This window comes from Lagenorhynchus albirostris, chromosome X (assembly GCF_949774975.1).
Source record: "Lagenorhynchus albirostris chromosome X, mLagAlb1.1, whole genome shotgun sequence".
In the NCBI taxonomy this organism is placed as follows: Eukaryota; Metazoa; Chordata; class Mammalia; order Artiodactyla; family Delphinidae; genus Lagenorhynchus; species Lagenorhynchus albirostris.
This window is the reverse complement of record NC_083116.1, coordinates 24,940,004-24,961,997: the sequence shown is the minus strand read 5'-3', so window position 1 is coordinate 24,961,997 and position 21,994 is coordinate 24,940,004. Positions and strand designations below refer to the sequence as shown.

The 21,994-nt window shown below is 37.4% G+C and overlaps 1 protein-coding gene across 2 annotated transcripts; it reads left to right on the top strand.

The window, feature by feature from the left end:
* The first annotated feature begins 784 nt into the window (after positions 1–784).
* SH2D1A (SH2 domain containing 1A) lies at positions 785–19,896 on the top strand. 2 transcript variants are annotated; one of them, XM_060136807.1, is made up of 4 exons: positions 785–921; positions 13,690–13,753; positions 18,371–18,506; positions 19,517–19,896. In XM_060136807.1, the coding sequence occupies exons 1-4, from the start codon at positions 785–787 to the stop codon at positions 19,555–19,557; spliced, it is 378 nt and encodes a 125-aa protein (XP_059992790.1). In that variant the 3' UTR covers positions 19,558–19,896. The 2 variants fall into 2 exon arrangements, with proteins under 2 accessions (XP_059992790.1, XP_059992789.1); XM_060136806.1 differs by having other exon boundaries at positions 18,371–18,515.
* Positions 19,897–21,994: the final 2,098 nt, after the last annotated feature.

Below are 21,994 nucleotides of genomic sequence, written 5' to 3'. Positions count from 1 at the left end.
TTGGATGCAGACTGACTTTTGTACCTCAACCAGCACCTTGGGATCTTGGACAAGAAGGTTGGGAAACTTTGATTTGTTCAGGATCAAGATTGCTGGAGATGACTAGGGCAGGGCGAGAGGAGGCACTTGTCCCAAGTCCGCTGTTCACTTACTACTTCTGATTCTGTAGGAGCCTCTTGGCTGTGCTCAGGGGTGTCTGTTCACTGACAGTACTGAGAGCTTCTGTGTTTTGGTCTCAGAACTTTGGGGCCTTTCATTCTCTGTCAGTGTGTTTCTGCCCCACATGAAGGTCATGTACAACTTGCCTCTATCATCAACCCCTTTGGGGACTGATTAGTTAAGCTAATTAAGTCAGTTAGTTAAGCTAAGTCATGGTGGCCCCCTGGGAAAACCGCAAGGACAGGAGCATTACCAAGCATTCCTGTCTGCGTGCGTTGGGAGTACAGGCCAAATCTTGCAAAGTCCAATGGTCCTCCCCTCTCTGTCCACCCGTCCATCCGAACCCTGTGTTGCGTGGATGGGCCTGGGAGGGGGATGGAACCCTACGGCAATAACCAAGCTGCTAAACTGCTGAGCTGGTTTTAATTGAACCGTGAGAGGGAGGTTTTCAGGCAGGTAGACAACATCCTGTTGTTCGGGCGCTCCTCTCTCTTTTTTGCACATCTGGCTGAACTGGGAGGCGGGTGGCTGACTCGTGTTGGGTTGCGGTGGCAGCAGCAGCAGCAGCGGTGGCATCTGTCCGCTGCCGTTCCACGCCTAGGTCCTCCCAAGAGTTCCCCAGGCCATGGAGGCGGTGGCTGTGTATCATGGCAAAATCAGCCGGGAGACGGGGGAGAAGCTCCTGCTTGCCACGGGTCTGGACGGCAGCTATTTGCTGAGGGACAGCGAGAGCGTCCCGGGAGTGTACTGCCTGTGTGTTCTGTGAGTACATGGTGGGAGCCTCCACTGCCCACCGTGCGGCCCAGGCCCGGCGGATGCCCTTTGGGGTGGGGAAACGCAGTGTAGAATTTACCTTTGCTGCCAAAAGGACTCAGGCTCCCGATTTCAGTTTTGACCTCTAATAGAGGCCAGCAAGGTAGAGGCCTGCGATGATGGTGGAGCGGCCAGCTTTGGGGCCACCTCCTCAGGGAAGGAGAAGCCTCTCTCTCCAGCTCTCTTGAAATGGCTTTGGAGATGCCTTCCCAAAGGAACGTCAAATTCAAGGAGAGGAAGAAGACTAAGAAACTGAATCTATTACTTTAAGACATCAATACCAGTTAGGTCAGGATGCAGAGAGAGGGATGTTTCTGAATAAAACCACCTCTCTGGATCTACTTACTGAGTTTTCTTTAGAGGAGTTGGCAGGCAGAGGGGGGTTTCAGAAATAGGGCCTTTCTTGATAAAAGCTTGGACTGACAGTAGTCATAAAGGGAATGGAGGGAAAACACCCTTGTATGATTCAGTTTTGCTCTTTACCTAAGCATCTTAGTCTAACGCCCCGTTTTGAATCAGATGCACCTTCATCTTTGCTTCAGGGCTCCAGAGTCAGGCAGATCTGAGACCTAATCTTGTGCTGGTCTGATGCTGACTTTGGCAAGTTAACCTCTCAGCCCCTCAGTTTTCTTGTCCATAAAATGTAAATAATATTACTACCTACCTCATAGGCGTGTGAGGATTAAATGCCATATGCAGGTAGAAAATTTAACACTGGACCTGACACATACTAAATGTTCAGTAAAAGTAAGCTGTTGTTGTTGTTGTTATTATTATTATATTATTTTCAGTCTGTTTCTTTCGGTACTCAGTATTATTATTATATTCTTTGTTTTTTTCAGTCTATATCTTTAAGTACTCACAGGGCATTTCTACGGAAGTACCTAGCTCGATCACTCTTTGTTAGCAGGACAAAAACATCCACGAAAACACCAGCCCTGCACAGTAGCTTCTAGACAGAAACAAAATGAGGGGAAATGCTTGGTAGTAATTTCGGTGTCTGACGATACACTGCAAGGTTTTGAAGTTCCTTCTGGGTCATTGAAGAGAGATTGTATTGAGCCTGGTGTTAGAGGATTTTCATTGTTTATTGTGTTTTTTTAAACGGTCAAGACATGTTTGTGGCAACTATCAGGCCACGCTAGATACATTTGTTATAAAAGCTTCCAGGACAATACGTGCAAGCTATTGAATCTCTTGGGCTCAGATCTTACGTTTCCTTTATATTATTGTTTTTCTCAAGTGGAAACTGGAGACAGTCAGTGAAAGCCAACTAGTATTCCTAGGCTCTTTTCTTATCAAAAGAAGGTGAAGGAGTGAGTAGACTGGTGAAAGGGGCTTCTTTAGGGAAGCTGATAAAGGAGGTAATGGGCCCCTTAACCTAGAGGTAAAAAATAAGGTACAAAAGAAGCCTAGGAAGGGGTGGAAGAGCAGGGGACAGTGTGTGGCAGGATGCTCTTAAGACTTCAGACACACTGGCCTCTTTGTTGTTTCTCGAGCTTGCCAAGCTGCTCCCTGCTTAGGATCTTTGCACTTAACTATTCCTTCTGCCTCTTCCCTCAGAGAGGACTTCCTTGACCATCCTATCTAAAATAAGTGCCCTCTCCCTGTCCCAGTTACACTCCATCACTTTATTTTTCTTCAGGGAACTTTAAACTATCTGACATTTGCTTGTCTACTTATGTCTTGCTGGGCTTTCCTACTAAAATGTAATCTCCGTGAGAACAGGGACATTGTCTCCCACACCAGGAACACAGCCTGGCACGTAACAGGCATTGTGAGGCACGCAATAGGTGCTCAATAAATGGTTTTGAATTAATGAATGAACTGTCAAGACAAATACTGTTCTTTACTGCAGAAAGCTTTTGGGCTGATATCAGGAGGCCAGGGTGTGGACTCTGGGGAAATCACTCAACTTCTCTGGGTCTTGGTTTCCATATTTGTAAAACAGGAATAGTAATGTATGTTCTACCTTCTGCATAAGATTACAGTTGGTAAAAGATGCAAGAGAGAAGGATAATCTTAGCCTTTTTCCCAAGTAGGCCAGAACTACATAAGGTATTAATTTAGGCAGGTGGGAATTTCTCAAGTTAAGTTTTCACCCAAAGTAAATCTTGCATAAATGCAGTTTTTATGACTCTTAGTTCTCCGTGCACACCTCCTTATGAAGTAGCAGAAAATTGTCGGCAAATTGGGAGTCCCCCTAGCATATCTTACGATGGGCACACTGAGGCCTCTGAGTCCTGGAGGGTGATGGCCAGACTGCTCCAGAGGAAAGACACAAGGATGCATTGCCTTTTATGACAGTTTCTCAGCCTTTTTTGAGCCAAGGATCCCTTTTGATAAACGTAAACATTTCATTTCCTCCTTTTTACTACTACGCTGTAGTAACAAAATCAAATTTTATTTTGAAACAAACCACATACTCATTTTAAACCAAAACATCTATGGTTATGATATACAGCAGAAATAACAATGTAAATGGTGTCATATATATATGAACAGCAAGGTATAGCTAACAAACATATATTTGACTGTAGGGTTCACTCAGAATAGTTTCTCAATCTGTCTTTTGTTTCTTCTCATTATCCAAGAAGGTTTGGTTGAGCTTCAGTTTCTGTATTTTTATTGTAGAAATAACACATTGCATATGCCTTTCTAACTCTACTTTAAACTATACTTTCTAACTAGGTTTGCTCCTTTCCCCAGTTCTGAACCCCCAATCCTGGCCTTTAGATAAGGCCTTTTCCTCTGTTCATTTTGGGAAATTGAATCTCGTAAAGTATTAAAGAAATTTTCCATTTATAGGATTGCTCACCTTCATTTAAAGCGAGAAGTTTTTCTTCCAATTATTTTCAATAAGTAAATCTAGATTTTGGTATAAGTCTATTAAAAATAGTTCCTAAACACTTATTCATATTGTAGAAAGTTTTTAAAATGTAGATAATGGAAATGAGGGAAAATCATCTATAGTTTTATAACCTAAAGACAATTATTGTTGAAAATTAAGTGTTTTTTCTTCTGTATTTTAATAAAACAAATTGCTTTATAAACATATGTGCTCTTACACTATTGTATTCTGCTGCATTTTCCACTTAATGTGAAAAAAACAGTTATATATAATGTTCTTACAAATGATTTTAAAACATTATTTTTAATGATTTCATGATAGTCCAACCAGTCCAACTATATTTTCCTTAACCAGTCATCTATTTTTAGACATTTGAATCATTCCAGTTTTTTGCTATTATAAATTCCATCATGATTCATATTTCAATCCATAAAGGTTTCCTTGTATTTATGATGACTTCCTTATAATGAATTTCAAGATGTGCAATTTTTAGATCAGAAACCATGAACAGCTTAAGATTCTTGATGTATACATGATCACCAAATATTTTTTCCTAAATGGTTATTCCAGTTTATATATATGCTCACCAGTACTGCATGAAAGTGTCTGTCTCACCGCACCATCCCTAGAAATGGGTATTCTTGTTAAAAAAAAAATTCTTCTTGAAATTTGGTGTCTCACTCTTTATTTCATATTTCTTTAGTGATTGAGTGTCTATATGGTTGGTAAACTTGTATTTCCTTGTTCATGAATTGGCTCTTTGTGTACTTTGCCTGTTTAACCATTTGGATCTTACTATTTTTCTTAACACATTATGAGGTTTGTTTTTTTTTTTTTGCGGTACGTGGGCCTCTCACTGTTGTGGCCTCTCCCGTTGTGGAGCACAGGCTCCGAACGCGCAGGCTCAGCGGCCATGGCTCACGGGCCCAGCCGCTCCGTGGCACGTGGGATCCTCCCAGACCGGGGCACGAACCCGCGTCCCCAGCATCGGTAGGCGGACTCCCAACCACTGCACCACCAGGGAAGCCCTTTTTTTTTTTTTTTTTTTTTTTTTAATGAGTGTTTATATACTAATCCTTGATCTATTGAAAGTATCTTTTCTCAGTTTGGTGTTTGCCATTACTTTTCTTTGACATACAAAAAATTAACATTTTTAGTAGTCAAGTCCGTCACTCATTTTCTTTGTGTTTGACTTCCCCCTTTGCTTCCCAACTTAGAAAGTTCTTTGACCTGCAGAGATGTCATAAAACTTCACTTCAATTTTTGTTTTAAATTTATGGTTTGGCTAGTTTATACTTAACTCTTTAATTCCATTTAGAATTATATTTTTATGTGGAGAAAGGATCCAATTTGATTTTGTTTCGAAATAGATAATAATTTATAAATAGAACTTTCATTCCTGATTGATTTATTAGCCTACTTTACTATACATTAAATTCTTACATATAACAGTTACTGTTTTGCAGTTATCTATTTGGCTCAATTGATCTATTTATTCTTATACCACTAGCGCTATATATAGTATGATAATGTTTTAATACATTTAAAAAATTATTTGCTGTTCTTACCTGTTGGTTCTTCAAGATGAAATCTAGAATGATTTTGTTAAATGAAAAAAATCCCATTGGGGTTACCTTAAACTCATTAATAAGTTAAGGAGGAATTGTCATCTTTAAAGAATTTAGGCTTCCTATCCAAAAACCTGATATGTCTCTCCATTTATTAATTTTTTCATTTACATCCATCAATAGAGGTTTGTAGTTTTCTTCCCATAGGTCTTGCATAGTTTTTGTTGTTTATTTCTAGTTATTGTGAGTATGAATGTATGTGTCTATTTTTTTGTTTCTATCATGAATGGAATCTTTTCCCACTATATTTTCTTTTGCAACAGGAAAGCTACTGACTTTATGGAGGTTTTTTGTATCCATCCAGTATACTAAATGTTCTTATTAATGCAAATAGTTTAAATTTAATTTAATTTAATTTTACTCTTTTTGGTTTTCAAGGTATATCAAGTTTCTTTTCACTAAGGTACATGTGAGCTCTCACATTTCTCCCCTTTTCACCCCTAATGTAGACAGCCATTGGGAAAGTCCTAAATGCCCACTGGGATAGTTTGATGGTGATAAGAGAAAAACAAATTTAAAATATTTAAAATAATTACTTTGAAGAAATAGTTTATTTCTGTACATCCTCTGTACATATCTCAGTTTGCTACTTTTATCTGATGGAAGATTTGGAAAAAGAAATGCTATTATATTCTTTAGCCTCAAGGACACATAATGAAGTCATTTGACATATACGTCTTTAGATAAAAGGATAATTATCTTTTTGTCCTTTAAGATTTAAAGGATGACTGGGAATAAAGTGCCTATCAAACAATTGAACTGGAGAAATGGGTGAAGGAACAGTGACAAAATAAAACTCCAGCGTATCAGTTGTAATTGCAGGGAACAGAAGAATGAGAAATTATAAAACTTAGTTAATTTTTGAATACAGTTGGATATGTGTGTTGGCACCGCATTTATCTTCATGATAATTGAGGCCACTAGAATTACTTTGGATTATCTAAGTACAATCCATTAATGGCAGAGCAAGCCTGAAGGCCAGCCTAGGATTAAATGTGCAAATACACAAACCACCAAATGGACAATTCACAGGCCAATAAATCACGTGCTGACTCTGGTTGACAATGTAAAATTAAGTTGCAAGATTAGTCTGAAGATGTCATTTAGTTTAAAGCAAAAGGGAAGCCTAGGTTGACCTCTTTTGGGCTCTCCCCATCTTGTCTCTATGCTTTAAACCCTTCCTTTGCCCTTTCTCTCCAGTCGTAAGGCCAAGCAGACTCCCTCCCTTTTTGAGAACTATGCTTTTGGATTCACCTTAAGATCAATTTGTTAACTCATTCCCTCTGATATAAGAGAGAGGCAGCATAGAAAGATGGTTAAGAGCCCATATCTTACAGCCAGACCCTCTGGGTGTGCATCTCAATTCTGGCCCTTAACCAGCTATTTTACCTTGAGCAAGTTACTTAAACTTTCTGTTTCAGGTTCCTTATCTGTGGAAAGGGTGACGGCAATAATAATACTACAGTACTTTACCTCATAGGGTTGTTATGAGAATTATTGCATGAGTTAACATTTATAAAGTTAATATGTAGTAGGTGTTTGTTAATATAAATAAAAGCTCCATAAATAATTGTGAGACAAAGTTAGACCATTGTATGAGTACTTAAATAAAACGTTCTGTGGCACTTCAAGGGAAGAAGAGATTATATTTATTGTCATGACTCATCGAAACTGGTATTACATAGTTTTACCATCAAACTTGAAGCTGAATGACTTTTGATGGTTCTGAAAAATTCAAATTCACTGAAAGAATGAAGATTGGGCCATAGGAAATTCAAAAACTTCTTGGATCAAAGTGGCTTTCTATAGGATACCATTCCTCTGGGTATAAAAGCTCTGAAATATTTGTTACAAAAACAGTCACATCATAATTGTGCCTTGAATTTTGCATGTAACATTCGTTTGTATAGACATAGACAGCCTGGGCACTAGCTTGCTTTATTTGTGGTGTCATGAAGAAGTCAGATGTACCTAAACCTTTTCTTTTGTGTAGTCCTTGAAGTGGTATAAAGAAGGAATTGATGTGGTTTTGTCAATTGTAAAGCAAGACCTGTCCCCAGCGCTGACCCTTTGAGAAAAGAAAAAATAAGTCAGGTTGCTTTCTTCTTGTCTCTTTCTAACCAGAACACTTTTTTAAGAGTTGGGGACAGCTTTTGAAAAAATAAAGGCAAATTTTAATATTAGCAGGGACTGAATCAACACATGCTTTGTAGTCATTAAAATGCAAAATGTATTTTTTAAGAAATTAATTTTTTAAGAAAATTAATTAATGGCAACAACAACAACAGAAATCTCTATTGTTTTCTACCAATTATTTATTTTCTAGATTTTTTCATGATAAATTTAAAATTCCAGGCTTATCATCAAGTGTGACAAAAAGGTTTGATGGAGGAAGGAAGTTAAAATTACACTACATTCTTGATTTGTCTATATTAATGGGGAGTCAGAGGAAAAATAATCCTAAAAGGGATGTAACAGTTTTTAAAGACGAATGATATTTTTCTGATTTGTGATTTGCTTAGGCTAGATTTGTAAAGCTCCAAGTTGTGATTTTACTTCTGTTTCTTTAAAAAAATGTTGTTAGTCATTTGTATAACTTTATAAGGGAAATTACAAGACTTCCCTGGTGGTCCAGTGGTTAAGACTCAGTGCTTCCACTGCAGGGGGCACGGGTTCAATCCCTGGTTGGGGAACTAAGATCCTGCATGCGGTGGCGTGGCCAAAAGAAAAAAAAATGGAAAATTAATATGCAAGGATGCATTTATATTAGTTTAAATTTACTTCTAGTTTATATACATATGGGGATAGTTTTGAACAGTAATCAGAGTGGCGGCTCTCCTTGTGTCCACTTCTTTCACATACCATCATTTTATATCAACATGGTCCAGGTGTTTAAAATTTTTTGAAAAATGTAGCTCTCTAATACCTTTGAACTTTGGTATAGTTTTGAACCATTCTTTCTGCTGCCATTTCCTTATTTTGAGTAACATTCCTTAGGTTAATTCCATTTTTCATTATTAAAATAGAACTACTATGAAAATCTTTGTCAAATTGCTTTTTCCATTTGATTCCTTAGAGTATATGAAGATAAAGAAGGTCATTAGGTAAAAATACGCACAGTTTTATGGCTCTTGTTATAATTTGTCAGTTTATTTCCTAAAAGAGTGATTTTTCAGTGGACAGGGAGAGAGTATGTGTAGTTTGGAAAAAACATAATCAATATTTTCATTTACTTTTGTATTATAGAATTATTGTTTCATAATACAAGCTACAGAAAACAAAACTATGAAATCTTGTTGGGGAAGAGGGACTAAAAAGTTCAGAAACACTGTTCTGTGAAGACCAAAAGCATTGAAAAAGCTTCAGCTTTTATTTAAATAAAATTTCATTCTTAAAGCATAGACTAAAAAAAAAAATTGAGTGACTATGGGGGTGGTGAAAGAAGCCAGCTTGACTTTGGAGAAATTGCCATCAATATTCCCAATGAGGTGTGAGCATTTTCCATGCATTTTAATCAATCCTTCTGTAACTTTAATGTTCCTACAAATCATCTGGAAATGTTGTTAAAACGCAGATTCTGACTCAGCAATTCTGGAGTGGGGCCTGAGATTCTACATTTCTAGCAAGGTCCCAGGTGATGCACTGTTATTACCCTGGGAACATAATTTGAATCGCACTGTTTTAAATCTCTTCCATCAGTGATATATGAGAGTATATCAATGACAGTTGGCTACAGGGGATCTTTGGTCAGTGACTTCAGCAACTTGGAAGTGGAAGAGATGAACTGCTGGCTTGTTTGAGGGGTGAAACAATTTTGCTCATTCAGAAATTTGAGGAGTTGTGGAGTAGGAGATTGTTAAAATTGGATGGGTTAATCACAACGAGCTTTATGTGCCACTAGCACCAGGTTGTTCAAGACTGAAGGAGGTAAGGACTTTTGAAGTGGTACTCAGGTTCCTGCTGCTTAACTGAAAGTGCGATAAGATCAGATTCGTTAGGAAATCATTTTCAAAACAGACTCATTTATTTTGACTAAATGAGGCTGAATGATAGTAGGGAGATAGATTCATTGTATCTTTTAGAAACCCACTGTTTGAGAACGTGGAAAACTGGTTGCCTATGATTTTGTTTGCATCGTTGCTGAAATTTTAAATAATGCATTTCTACAACACCTTTAATGATACTGAATTATTGCCATTCATCTCTTCCCATAGGGAAAATGGAACTAAAGGCCTATGCTATTTCCCTGCTCCTACCTCCATTTTGCTGTGTGACTTTTTTTTTTCTTTTCTTTTTCCGGCACCTTGTGGGTCTTTGTTCCCCGACCAGGGATTGAACCCGGGCCCTGGCAATGAAAGCACCGAGTCCTAACCACTGGACTGCCAGGGAATTCTCTGCTGTGCGACTTTAAGAAAACCACTTAAACCCTTATGTTTGGAGTCCCCATGGTGAAAAATGGAAATCAAAGCTCTTGCTTTGTTCCCTGTAGCGTACTTACTGAAATCAGTGAGGTACATTTCAATTGCTTAAAAAAACAAAAGACTTTACAATGTAATATTTTATATTTATTTAGCATATTATATATGCTAAAAAGTATACTATATGCATATATCAAGCTATTTCATATATGATCTAAGTATTCTGGCAAACCTTTATAACAAAAATGAAACATTTCCTGTAATTGTACCAGCAAATTAAATTGACCCTTTTTTGGGTTTCACAAATCGAATGAACGTGATTAGAGTGTTTTAGACCTAATTTTTTCATCCTTTAGGTAATAGTACTGATGGATAGTGATTAAAAATATAGTAATTTAATCCACATAAAGACTTTTAGTTCTATAGGGGATTAATGGTAAGTGAGGTCAGTTACTCAAGCTTGACCCTGTTTGAGATACTTTAGGTTCTTTTAGGTTTAAACACATTTAATTTTACCAGACTTTAGCATGTATTTTTTTTTCTTTTTTTAAAAAATTTTTTGGCTGCACCATGCTGCATATGGGATCTTAGTTCCCCAACCAGGGATGGAACCTGCGCCCCCTGTATTGGAAGTGTGGAGTCTTAACCACTGGACTGCCAGGGAAGTCCCAGCATGTATTCTAATCAAAGATATATTTTGACCCAAACTTGTGCCAAAGAATAGCAATCAGAAAATGTCTGAAATAAAACTCTGTGAAGATTCAGATTCATAATTTGAAGTAATTCAGCATAAAGTTTACCATACTTTTCTAGGAAGCAAAGGTTTGTTAGGCAAGTTAAGTAGCAGTACCATAGATACTAAAATATAATAAATAATCTATATCCATTACAGTGTGGGGATCAAAAGCCAGGGCTCTAGAGTCAAAGATGCCTGATTTAAATCCCATCTTTGATGCTTGATTTGTAGTGTGGCTTTGGTTACTTAACTTCTCAAAGTCTCAGTTTCCTCATCTATAAAATCAATTTCACAATATAAAGTTCATAAGATTACTGTGGGGCCCAAAAGAGATAATGCATGTGCTGTGGGCTGAATTGTGTCCTTGTCAAATTCATGTATTGAAGCCCTAACTCCCGATGGGGATGTACTTGGAAATAGGGCCTTTAAGAGGTAATTTAGGTTAAATGAGATCATAAGGGTGGGTCCCTAATCCAATAGCGTTCTGGCCTTATGAGAAGAGAGAGAGCACCCTCTCTCAATGAATGCACACAAAGAAAAGGTCATGTGAGCACACAGCAAGAAGGTGGCTGTTTACAAGTCAAGAGAAGAGGCCTTGGAATGAAACCTATGTTGCTAGCACCTTGATCTTGGACTTCCAGCTCCAGAACTGTGAGAAAATAAATTTCTTTTGTTTAAGCCACCCAGCCTATGGTATTTTGTTATGGCAGCCTGAGCAGACTAGTACAGATTTTGGTACTGAGAAGTACAGTGCTGCTGTAACAAACACCTAAAAATGTGAAAGTGGCTTTGGAACTGGGTCATGGGTAGAGGCTAGACGTGTTTGGAGATGCATGCTAGAAAAAGCCTACCAATACTGTGAACACAGTATTGGTAGAATGATGGATGTTAAAGGTCATTCTGATGAGGTCTCAGATGGAAATTAGGAACGTGTTGTTGGAAACTAAAGAAAAAGCCATCCTTAATTATAAATGGCAAAGAACTTGGCTGAACTGTGTTCTAGTATTTTATGGAAGGTAGAACTTGCAAAGTGGATATTTAGCTGGAGAGATTTCTAAGCAAGGTGTTGAAGGAATAGCTTGGTTCCTCCTGACTACTTATAATAAAATGCAAAAGGAGAGACATGAATTGAAGAAGGAATTGTTAAGCAAAAAGAAACCAGAATACAAAGATTTGGAAAATTCTCAGCCTACTCATATGGCAAAAAATGAGGAAGCTTGGTCTGGAGAGAATACCAAGGGAATGGCTGGATAATCACTCCTTAAGGAGATTGCCCATGATGTTAACTAGTCATCTCAACAGAAGCCAGGAATAGAGTTTGGACCAAAGCATCAGAGACACTGTCAGTTTGGACCAGAGGGACTAGGGCAGGACAATAGTGCAGTTTGGCTGCAAACATGCTTTATCTTTCAAGAAAATGGAAGAATGATCCTGAAGTTGTTTCAGAGATCATCAGGGTTACCACTCCCACCACAGGCCGAGAGTGCCTAAGCCCAGGTGGGCAAGGCTGCTTCCACCTAGATTTCAAAGGTGGGATCAGCTGCCCAACAGAGCCAAGTGGGTGGGGCTGCCCCTGCAGAGCCGTGGGGGTGGCAGTGCCACCCAGTGGGCCTGGAGGGCAGAGCGTCAATCCAAAAAGGATTATTCTCAAGCATTAAGATCTAATGGAATTTGCCTTATGAGATTTCGGACATTTTTGGGACCTGTCACCCCTTTTCCCCTTCAGATATCTCCCTTTTGGAATGGGAATATCTGTCCTATGCTTGTCTTCCTGTATTTTGGAAGCACATGACTTGTCTGGTTTCACAGGTTCACAGCTGGAGAAGAATTTTGCCTCAGCAGCAGTCATATCCCCAAGTCTCACCTGTATCTCATTAGATGATATTTAGAAGAGACTCTGGACTTTATTTAGACCTCAGAGTTGATGCTGGAATGTGTTTAAGACTTTTAAGGCTGTTGGGATGGAATGAATGTATTTTGTATGTGAATTTGGAGGTACCAGTGTTGGAATGCTATGGACTGAATCATGTTCCCTCTCCCCCCATATTCATATGTTGAAGCTCAACCCCCGATGTGGCTGTATTTGGAGATAGGCCTTTAGGATGTAATTAAGGTTAAACAAGGTTGTAAGGATGGGGCCCCAATCCAATAGGACTGGTGGACTTATAAGAAGAGAAATCTCTCTCTTCACACACACACACACACACACACACACACACACACACACACACACAGAAAAGGTCATGTGAACACAGCTAAAAGGTGGCTGCCTACAAGCCAAGGGTAGAGGCCTCAGAATAAAACCTATGTTACTGTCACCTTGATCTTAGATTTCCAGCCTCCAGGGCTGTGAGAAAATAAATTTCTTTTGTTTAAGCCACACAGACTGGTATTTTGCTATGGCAGCCTGAGCAAACTAATACAACATGTAAAACTCTTGGCATGTAGTAGAAATCAACTATACAGATGTACAATATGCGTACACAGTGAATAATGGGGGAAAACGTTTACCCCATCTAAAAGGACAAGCTAATTTCAAGTACTTTAGCAGGACTCCTTTTTAATTCGAATTACTATTAGTACTATATTATGTATTATAAAGTTATATAGTAATAGTAATATCATAGGAATATACCACATTTATATTTATAATTAATATTATTATTAACTTAAGTGGGCCTGATAGTATCTTATCCCCAGTGAAATGTTTTCACCTTAAGGCTCTGTATGTACTCAAAAAATAATATTACTATGCTTTGTTGAATCTGTTTAATAATTCATAATTTTTACCAATTACAATAGGTCTCTAGTTTCTTTCTGTCCCAACAGTCTCTCACCTTGACAAATCCTTAGAAGTGTGAGCACCCTCGTTTGAAAAAAAAATGAAAAGATAAAGAAGGCATACTAGAAACTGTGATATGCAAGCAAGTTAGATTCCACAGGCTTTTCTTTCTATGAATGCAGTGGTGCAATATACGTGTGTCCCAGTATATGTATCATTTATATGTAATAGTTAAAGCTCAAATTTAGAGCATCCGTTGTTCTTTTGGAATTTTTCAGTAATGGAAGTTTATTCTTTCACAGGTATCAAGGTTACATTTATACATACCGAGTGTCTCAGACAGAAACAGGTTCTTGGAGTGCTGAGGTATAGCTCTTTTATTTATTTTTGCTTCTGGGGGTATCAGGGAGGTATTTGAAATTTAGACTGCTTTTATAAAAGAGCTGTCAAATCCTACATTCCCAAAATATTCATCAGCAAATCACTAAAGCTCCAATCCAAAATTGCTCATGGATCATTAAGAAGCCTTTAGAGAATTTTGGTCCCAGTTCTGTTCAGCCACCACTGTATGGAGTGGTCTCACTTTGGGGGAAAGATAACAAAGTTAAAGGATTGTGTCAAACTTTTGGTGCCTATGTGAAATTTTAGATAGCGTATCAAAAATATATTAAAAAATCAAATCGACAATTATTTACCAAATGATACTAATGCAAGTGTTGGCTCTATGGGGGATTAAACAACATGACTCCTGTTTTCTAACAGCCTGTAAGACCCTTGAGAGATACAACATGAATTAAACAGCAATGTGAGAGCCTGGTGTTTGCTGTCAGGTAGATGTGTGTTCCAGGTCTTATCTACCCCCAACCCCTTTCTGAGAGGTCTATGACCTTGGGTAGGTTACCTAATTTTTCTTTGAACCAGTTTCTTCATCTGTAAAATAAGCCTAAAAATAGTCCCTTACTCATAGGGCTCATTTTGAAGATTAAATGAGATAATGCATATAAAGAAAGCTCTTAGTCACAGGACTAGCAAGCAAGCCCTCGAAAATGAGAACTCACCCAAATTGCTGAACAATATGATTGTTTATAGTCAAGTGCTATCTAGCACAAGCATTTAAAGAATAGAGAATTTTCCAAGTATTAGGGTAATCAAGGCTGCTCTCCTGTGGAGGCAGGACTCCCAGCTTAGCCATATGGGAAGGACAAGGATAGGTAGAAAAGAGAGAGAGGGAACATTCCAGTGACTCTTAAGCTATGCTCCGCAAAATCCTGAAGTTCTTTCATTTGAGTGCCTTGGAGTTGCCCAGGGAGTTACAGAAGGATAGGAGGATGTGTGGGTATGCTTTGGGTCCCCAATTTGTCTTTAATCTGAGCAGTCCCTTTTAGTTTGCTTATCAACTGGGGCTCTGAGAAAAATTTCATTAGCAAAATGGGTTCTTACGGCTTTGAAAACATTTGAAAGTCACAGTACCATTGCAAGAAATGCCTGTAGAGTGAATCTCTTTCCACATACCAGGGTAGTATCAATATATTACCATGCTAGCAAAGTAGAGGTCTCTACAATGGAAACTTCTGACTTCAAATGCTTTCTCTGATTTCTGACTTTTTATAAAAACAGTCCGTCTTTATAATGAAAGGACTTCATTATGAGTTGTTTGAAAACGTAAATGCTAATATCAACCTGTATTAATAACTCAGTCTATGCATTTAAGAAACTCTGAAGTCTAGACTTAAAAAAAAAAGTAAAATAGCTCTAACCTTTACAGATGCACTGGTGAACTAGAAAGCACAAATTGCAGACTACAAATGTTTTGAACTACTGAGATGAATTAGGGCAAGTTTTCAAACACATTGTTGCTTTATATCAGGATAATTGATGCTACCATTCTAATTAGAGGAAAAGCAGTACTATTTCTAATCAAAACTGTTTATACCCGTTTATTTTTAAAAGTTCTCTGCATCACTGCAGAGATGATTGAATAGGTTATTAAATTTCATTTATTATGAGGAATAGTAGTGTATGATATATACATATATAGTTGTATATAATTTGACCAGAAATAGCCCTTCTTCCTAGAGAAGTAGCCTTCAGCTGCTGAAGAATATTCTTTATGGAAAGGATCTTAAATTAGTAGGGCTTAGGTAACGTTTTCTTTAAACTTGTTTTCTTCCATTTCAAGTATAACATCATATGCAGATTGTTACATGTTTGTGATCATGTTAGGGAGGAAAGGGCTTATTGAACACAAATGCTCTCTCATTCTGTTGTCTGGTCTGACCCGTTTATCTAATAATACTGTAATTATCTGCACCAAGAGAGCAGAAGATTGGCATGTTTTCTCCAAAGGGAAAACAGTTTAAAAAAAAAAACTCTTTAGATTTATTTTTGAAATGCATATTGCATTTTTTTCTATCTACTAAATTTGCCTTCTAGTTATGTTTTTCTATGGTGAATATTAAACTAGTGTGTATTCTTAGAGCTCATATCATCTGACTGGAAGAAATTTCTCTAGAGCATATTGAAGACCAGCTATGATCCAAAGCATGTTTCCATGGATAACTGTATGGGAAATGTGCAAATTTGAACAATAGCTGAGTTCAGTGACAGGATGGGAGATGTCAGTGGTACAATTCTTTTGGTAAATGTATTTTCAGAATGGGGTAAATAACAGATAATTTATATTGCTCTTTGGAACAATGCTTTAGTTTGCCACATTGCGGGAAAAATCTTGACAGTAGCACTAAATTTTCTGTGCAAAGATTGTGCTAGAAATCTAGGTGTGTCTGCAGTTTGTTTCAAAGAGTGGAGTGAAATTGAACCCTGGATCCACTGAACTACGAAAGACAAATATTATGTGATTTTCTAGCTTTAGGTAGACTTTTAGGTTTTATCATTGCCTAGTATATTAATTTATCTCATGTGACTCAGGCTAAAATTTTGCCAAATTGTTAATTCAGAGAATTCCATGTACAGTCACCTATCATTTATTAATATGTTCATTGTCTGTGGTACATTGTAAAAAATGTACTAACATCCTCCTGCTGACTTCAGTGCTTTTGGGCTTTTCTGGATATTTGATCATCAGTAGATCAGTGGATGTTAAATAATTTTACTTATTGACCTAAGCAAAGCACTATAAATTCAGTCAGTTATTTGCCAATGCAACATTGCATGCCAAATTCAAATTGCTTTTTTACCTTCAGTGCTATTATTCCTCTCCATTGGCATGGAGAATCAAGTGTTAACTGCATACAAATCCTCATAAAAAAGATGCTTCTGTTGATAAATGGTTTTACAAGCCACAAGAACAGGTAAAAAGATGTGTGGTTTGAAATCTTTCCACACCGGGGGAGTGGATTAGTTTCTCTTCTGGTTGGTGACTCTAACTTCACTAGAACCTGTTTGGTCTCTAATCTGCCTAATCTGAAAGGAAAGAGACTGGGTCCTGGGATCTGGAGCCAGTTCTGCCTCTGGTTATCTGTGTGACCTTGGGCAAGCTGAATTATCTCTTTGTATTTCCATTTTCTTATCTGTCAAATGGGAGTAACCAAATCAGCCAATAACTGCCAGGAGATGGGAAAGTGCTTTGAAAATGAACAAGTACTCCAAGGAAGACATAAGAAGGTTATTTTGTGCCTATGGCCTGCCTTTGACATTTGGAGATTCTATCCTGGAGCCAAAGAATTGTTTGGATCCCTGTAAGAATGGCCATATTATTTTGGATGAGGTCTCAATAGAGTTCTGGGAAGGTGTTTTGACTGTAAGGCTAGAGCTGAGTGGGAGCGTATTCTGTATCTACTGAGTAGCTGTGTGAGCCTATGAGCTGACACTAATTTAAAGCTAAAAAGAACTTTTTCAGTGTTTTCAGTGAAAAACTCTTTACCCCAGTGTAGGAAATGACCAAGAGTTCTAGTGGACAGTGTGCTGTCTTTAGCATTTTGTCTAGCTGACACACGTCTGTATGCCAGCCTTCATGTTTTCTCATTAAATGCTAACAAACAAATAGCTCCCACCTCAAAAACTTTCTAGATGGAATAGCTGAAAAACAGCTTTCTAAAAAAACTGGTCATTGTTCAATTGCTTATAGCAATACTATTTTATTTCATGTAAAATGACAGTTTTGAGCTGACGCTTAAAGCTTGGCTCATAAGCTTTTGCAGGAAATTGTTGTTGATTTCAAGTAGTGTCTTTACAAGAGAATTCATGTCAGGAGAGGAGTACATTTTAATACTCACCTGCAAATAATGATCCCTTCAAAACCAAACAAATAAATAAAGGTGACCTTAGTCTTTCATTTTCGTGTCATAGAGAAAACCTTGTCACAGTGAAGTGTTGACATAAAGAGCAGTTTGGGGGAGGATAGGGAAGTTTCCCAAGGAGGAAAAAATTTAATGTGTAGGATGAGGCAGGACATATCGTGAAGTGAAAGAGTGTGAGGACTAACTAGCCTTGCATTGTGTGCCTCATAACAGCCACTTTTTAATTTCCTGTGTAGCATTTTATATTGTGGAATGATGGCAGGGAGGATGGGTTGTAGTTGTTGTTTTATTTGTTTGTTTGCTTTTTTTTTTTGGTTCTTTAGGCTTTTTATTAATGACCTGTAGGATCTGTGTTTTTTCTCTGTTTAACTGCATCCTCTCTGTTGGTGAATTCATTGTGGGTAATGGCCTGTATACCCTTAGAGGTTCGGGATGTATGATGGGTAGCAGGCAGGAAGGGCAGGGCGATGAGCAGCAGCTTGTACAAACTAATACCACCCTCGGGAGAACTGAAATGACAGCTCATTAGCTCCTCTTGCAGGGAAATTCAGCCAACCAAAGTAAGCTCTTCTAGAATGTTGTTTTTCCTTCTTCCTTATGTTTTCAAATATTTGAACAAGTTACACAAATGTTACCTCTTTAAGCATCCCTTGCACATTTTGTAGGCCCTTTTTTGTATCATTATGAGGTAGATGAATAATCTGCTTGGCCTTTTATTTTCCAGACAGCACCTGGGGTACATAAAAGATTTTTCCGGAAAATAAAAAATCTCATTTCAGCATTTCAGAAGCCAGATCAAGGTATTGTAATACCTTTGCAGTATCCAGTTGAGAAGAAGCCCTCAGCTAGAAGTACACAAGGTGCTACAGGTATGGTTTACTGTTTATTTTTGACAGGTTTGGAAGCTTAGGGCTATGAGTCACCCTAGTCATAAACATATAGAAAAATGCAATAAGAAGATGGAGCCAGCAGCCCCAGTGAGAGGGGGCTATTCACATACTATGATTTCCACATGCTATACTATAAACTTTTAATAAAACTCTGCAAAAATATAAAAAATTCTATGAGCCCACAACATTTTAATCTCTCTTATCCCGTCTTGTTTTCCCTAGCCTGTTTTGTCGCTCCATGAGTACCATTTCACTTCACTAATTCAGACACAAATAATTTGAAAGACGGGACAATTCAGAGAACATCCGGACTTGTCCTTTACTTTTGCTTATTATCAGGTAGTGTTTTCCCTTCAGGGATGGAAAGGCTAATGTTAGCTTGGTCCACGTGATCCCGATTTCTGAATTTGTGGTGCTTGAATTAATACAATTTTATTGTAGCAAAGGAAAGGAAGTTAGTAGACTTTATTTTTCCACTAGCGCAAATTGTTACATCTCCTGAGCAAAGCTATTTTAGTGGACATGTCAAGCTAATCACCGAATACTAGCCAATGTCCTCAGCTGTCAGATTTGTGATAGTTGATATCTATTGAAGGGGGTTAATCATCTGTCTTGAGTAAGAGGATACGCGTTGATTGAAACAATAAATATTTATGATTAAATAAAATGAGTTGTTATTTCCTTTTTTGACAGGGACCCAGGCTCAGGCATAAACTGACAATTAGACTCAGACTCAAGCGGTGAATTAAATTAATGAGTAGTTAGCTTTTTTAAAAGAAATGTAAATAGAATTCCAATTTACAAATTGGCTCAGTATGCCATTCTCTATAACAGTTTTAAATACTTGTTGCTTGAGCTATATCATTGGATTGTATCTTTGTGAACTTTATGCAGTTGGAAATTTTATGTTTGAGTTAACCTGTAATTTTAATAGCTTGTAAGTTTATCTCTTCTTGATTTTTGTTATTATTTTTCTTTAGGGAGAAGAGAAGATCCTGATGTCTTCCTGAAAGCACCATGAAGAAAAATAAAACACACCTTGTACTTTATTTTCAGTAATTTAAATATATGCTAAGTCTTATATATAATTGATAATACAGTTCAGTGAGCTACAAAAGTATTTCTGAAACCATCATAGTCCTGTAATGGAAGCATCTATAGCATGATGTTAAAGCTGAAATGGACTTTTCGGATAATGAGGAGCTTTGAAATGAGGATTGGGGAAAAATAATTCCACAGGTTATTTTCAGTTATTGTATTTACAAATGGGAAATGACTTAAAACATAATGATACTTTATAAAAGATTAATGTCAATTCTTGCCAAATATAAATAAAAATAATCCTCAGTTTTTCTCAAAAGCACCATTTTTAGTGAAATATTATTTGATAGCTACTGATTTTAAAATGTCTTGCTTGATTATATGGCAGGAAGCTGGTTCGTGTCCCTCGTCTTTGTCATGTGCGGTTCTACATTAGGTATTATGCTCCCCAATAGCTATAGTGTTATAGGCTCTCTGGGGATATATGAAACTGTGCACTGTGTGCTAAAAACAAGTACTAGATAGAGAGTGAAGAATTTCTGTTTAATTCTGAAAGCAACCTTCTTGCCTAGTGTTCTGACGTTGGACAGGTAAAATCCACAGACCAATCTGTAGTTTAAAATTCCCGTAATTTAAAATATGCTCTAAATGTTTATTATATTTGATGCTATAGGATTTGAAATTATATTACAAATCTGATGAAGTGGACTTTTCTTCTTTTCATTTACCTCTGCCCCAGTAGTTGTCACTCCATGTAAAAACAGCAGCTGTGGCTCATCAGCTGTGGCTCATGAGTAGCTGATTTACAAGCAGTCTCCCTATCAGGTGGCCCTACAAGACCATTGGAAGCTTACAGGTTACATTAATTTTTAACAATTCCAAGTAATTGTAACCTAAGTGAGAGCCAAGATTGTAGGCAGTGATGGGTATTGGTATTTTCTTCTCTCATTTATATTTTCATGACTCTTACAATTCAATTATATGTCAAGTTGCTTCGGGCCTCATAGAATTCATTCACTCAGCAAACACAATAGGCACTGGGGTAGAGAAGTAAAAACACCTGGCCTCCACGCTCAGGTAGCCCCCTGCCTAGTTGGACAAGAAAACAATAGCAATAAAAGACAATAAAAGAAAATAACAATAAAAGACAAGAAAATAACAATAAAAGGTGGTAAGTACATGGTAAGTCAGGGTCCCAACATGTAGGTAGATCTTTTTTTTAAAGGTTCTACTCCATTTATAGTTATTATAAAATATTGGCTATATTCCCTGTATTGTACAATATATCCTTGTAGCTTATTTTATACAGAATAGTTTGTACCTCTTAATCCCCTACCCCTATATTGCTCCTCCCCCCTTCTCTCTCCCCACTGGTAATCAATAGTTTGTTCTCTATACCTGTGAGTTTGCTTCTTTTTTAAAATATTCACTAGTTTGTTGTATTTTTTAGATTCTACATATAAATGATATCATACAGTATTTGCCTTTCTTTGTCTGACTTATTGCACTTAGCATAATACCCTCCAAGTCCATCCATGTTGTTGCAAATGGCAAAATTTCCTTCTTTTTTATGCCTGAGTAGTAGTCCATTGTATATATATATACCACATCTTCTTTATCCATTCATCTGTTGATGGACACTTATGTTGCTTCCATAGCTTGGCAGTAAATAATACTGCTGTGAACATTGGGGTGCACGTATCTTTCAAATTAGTGTTTTTGTTTTTTTCAGATATATACCCAGAAGTGGAATTGCTGGATCATATGGTAGCTCTATTTTTAGTTTTTTGAGAAACCTCCATATTGTTTTCCACAGTGGCTGCACCAATTTACATTCCCACCAACAGTGTACAAGGGTTCCCTAGGTAGATCTGTCTTTAAAGGAAGAATGAGTTAACCCAATACTGTGGCCCATGGTCCATAGGAAGCTGGTTCATTATAAGTTTCATTATAAACCAGTAACTTGGAATTCTGGGTTGTACGTGAGAGGTGGTGAGCTTGGTTAATAATTAGCGAACTGCCAAGAGACAAAGCTACTTACTCTCTCTGCTGGCAACATCTGATTTCTGAGCATTTAACCTGGATGCTCTGTGAGTGCAAAAGTGGGGTATGGCCACAATGATGTATTGTGCTCCAGTTACCACTTCTAGAAGTAAAAGCATCACTTTAATTTGTAAAGGAATTCAGAAAGCTGACTTTCCAAATAAAATGCATATGTTTAGATACTTTTTAATTATTTGTAGCTTGGGTTTAAATTTTAATAGGTGTAACTAATTTTTACTCTAATTTGTTCATTGTGGAATAATCCTGAATATAGGAATTGTTTGCATGTTCCTTTACCAGGGCCTTTTTTGAATTATTTATGTTTTCTCATATTTTAATAAAGTATTTGAAATCTTTATTTTTCTAATTTGTCT

Excerpts from the sequence above, each read along its gene's own strand:
- SH2D1A (XM_060136806.1), top strand. The coding sequence starts at position 785 with ATGGAGGCGGTGGCTGTGTATCATGGCAAAATCAGCCGGGAGACGGGG. Across the intron at positions 922-13,689 it reads GTGTACTGCCTGTGTGTTCT|GTATCAAGGTTACATTTATA; the intron begins GTGAGTACATGG and ends ATTCTTTCACAG. Across the intron at positions 18,516-19,516 it reads AAGTACACAAGGTGCTACAG|GGAGAAGAGAAGATCCTGAT; the intron begins GTATGGTTTACT and ends ATTTTTCTTTAG.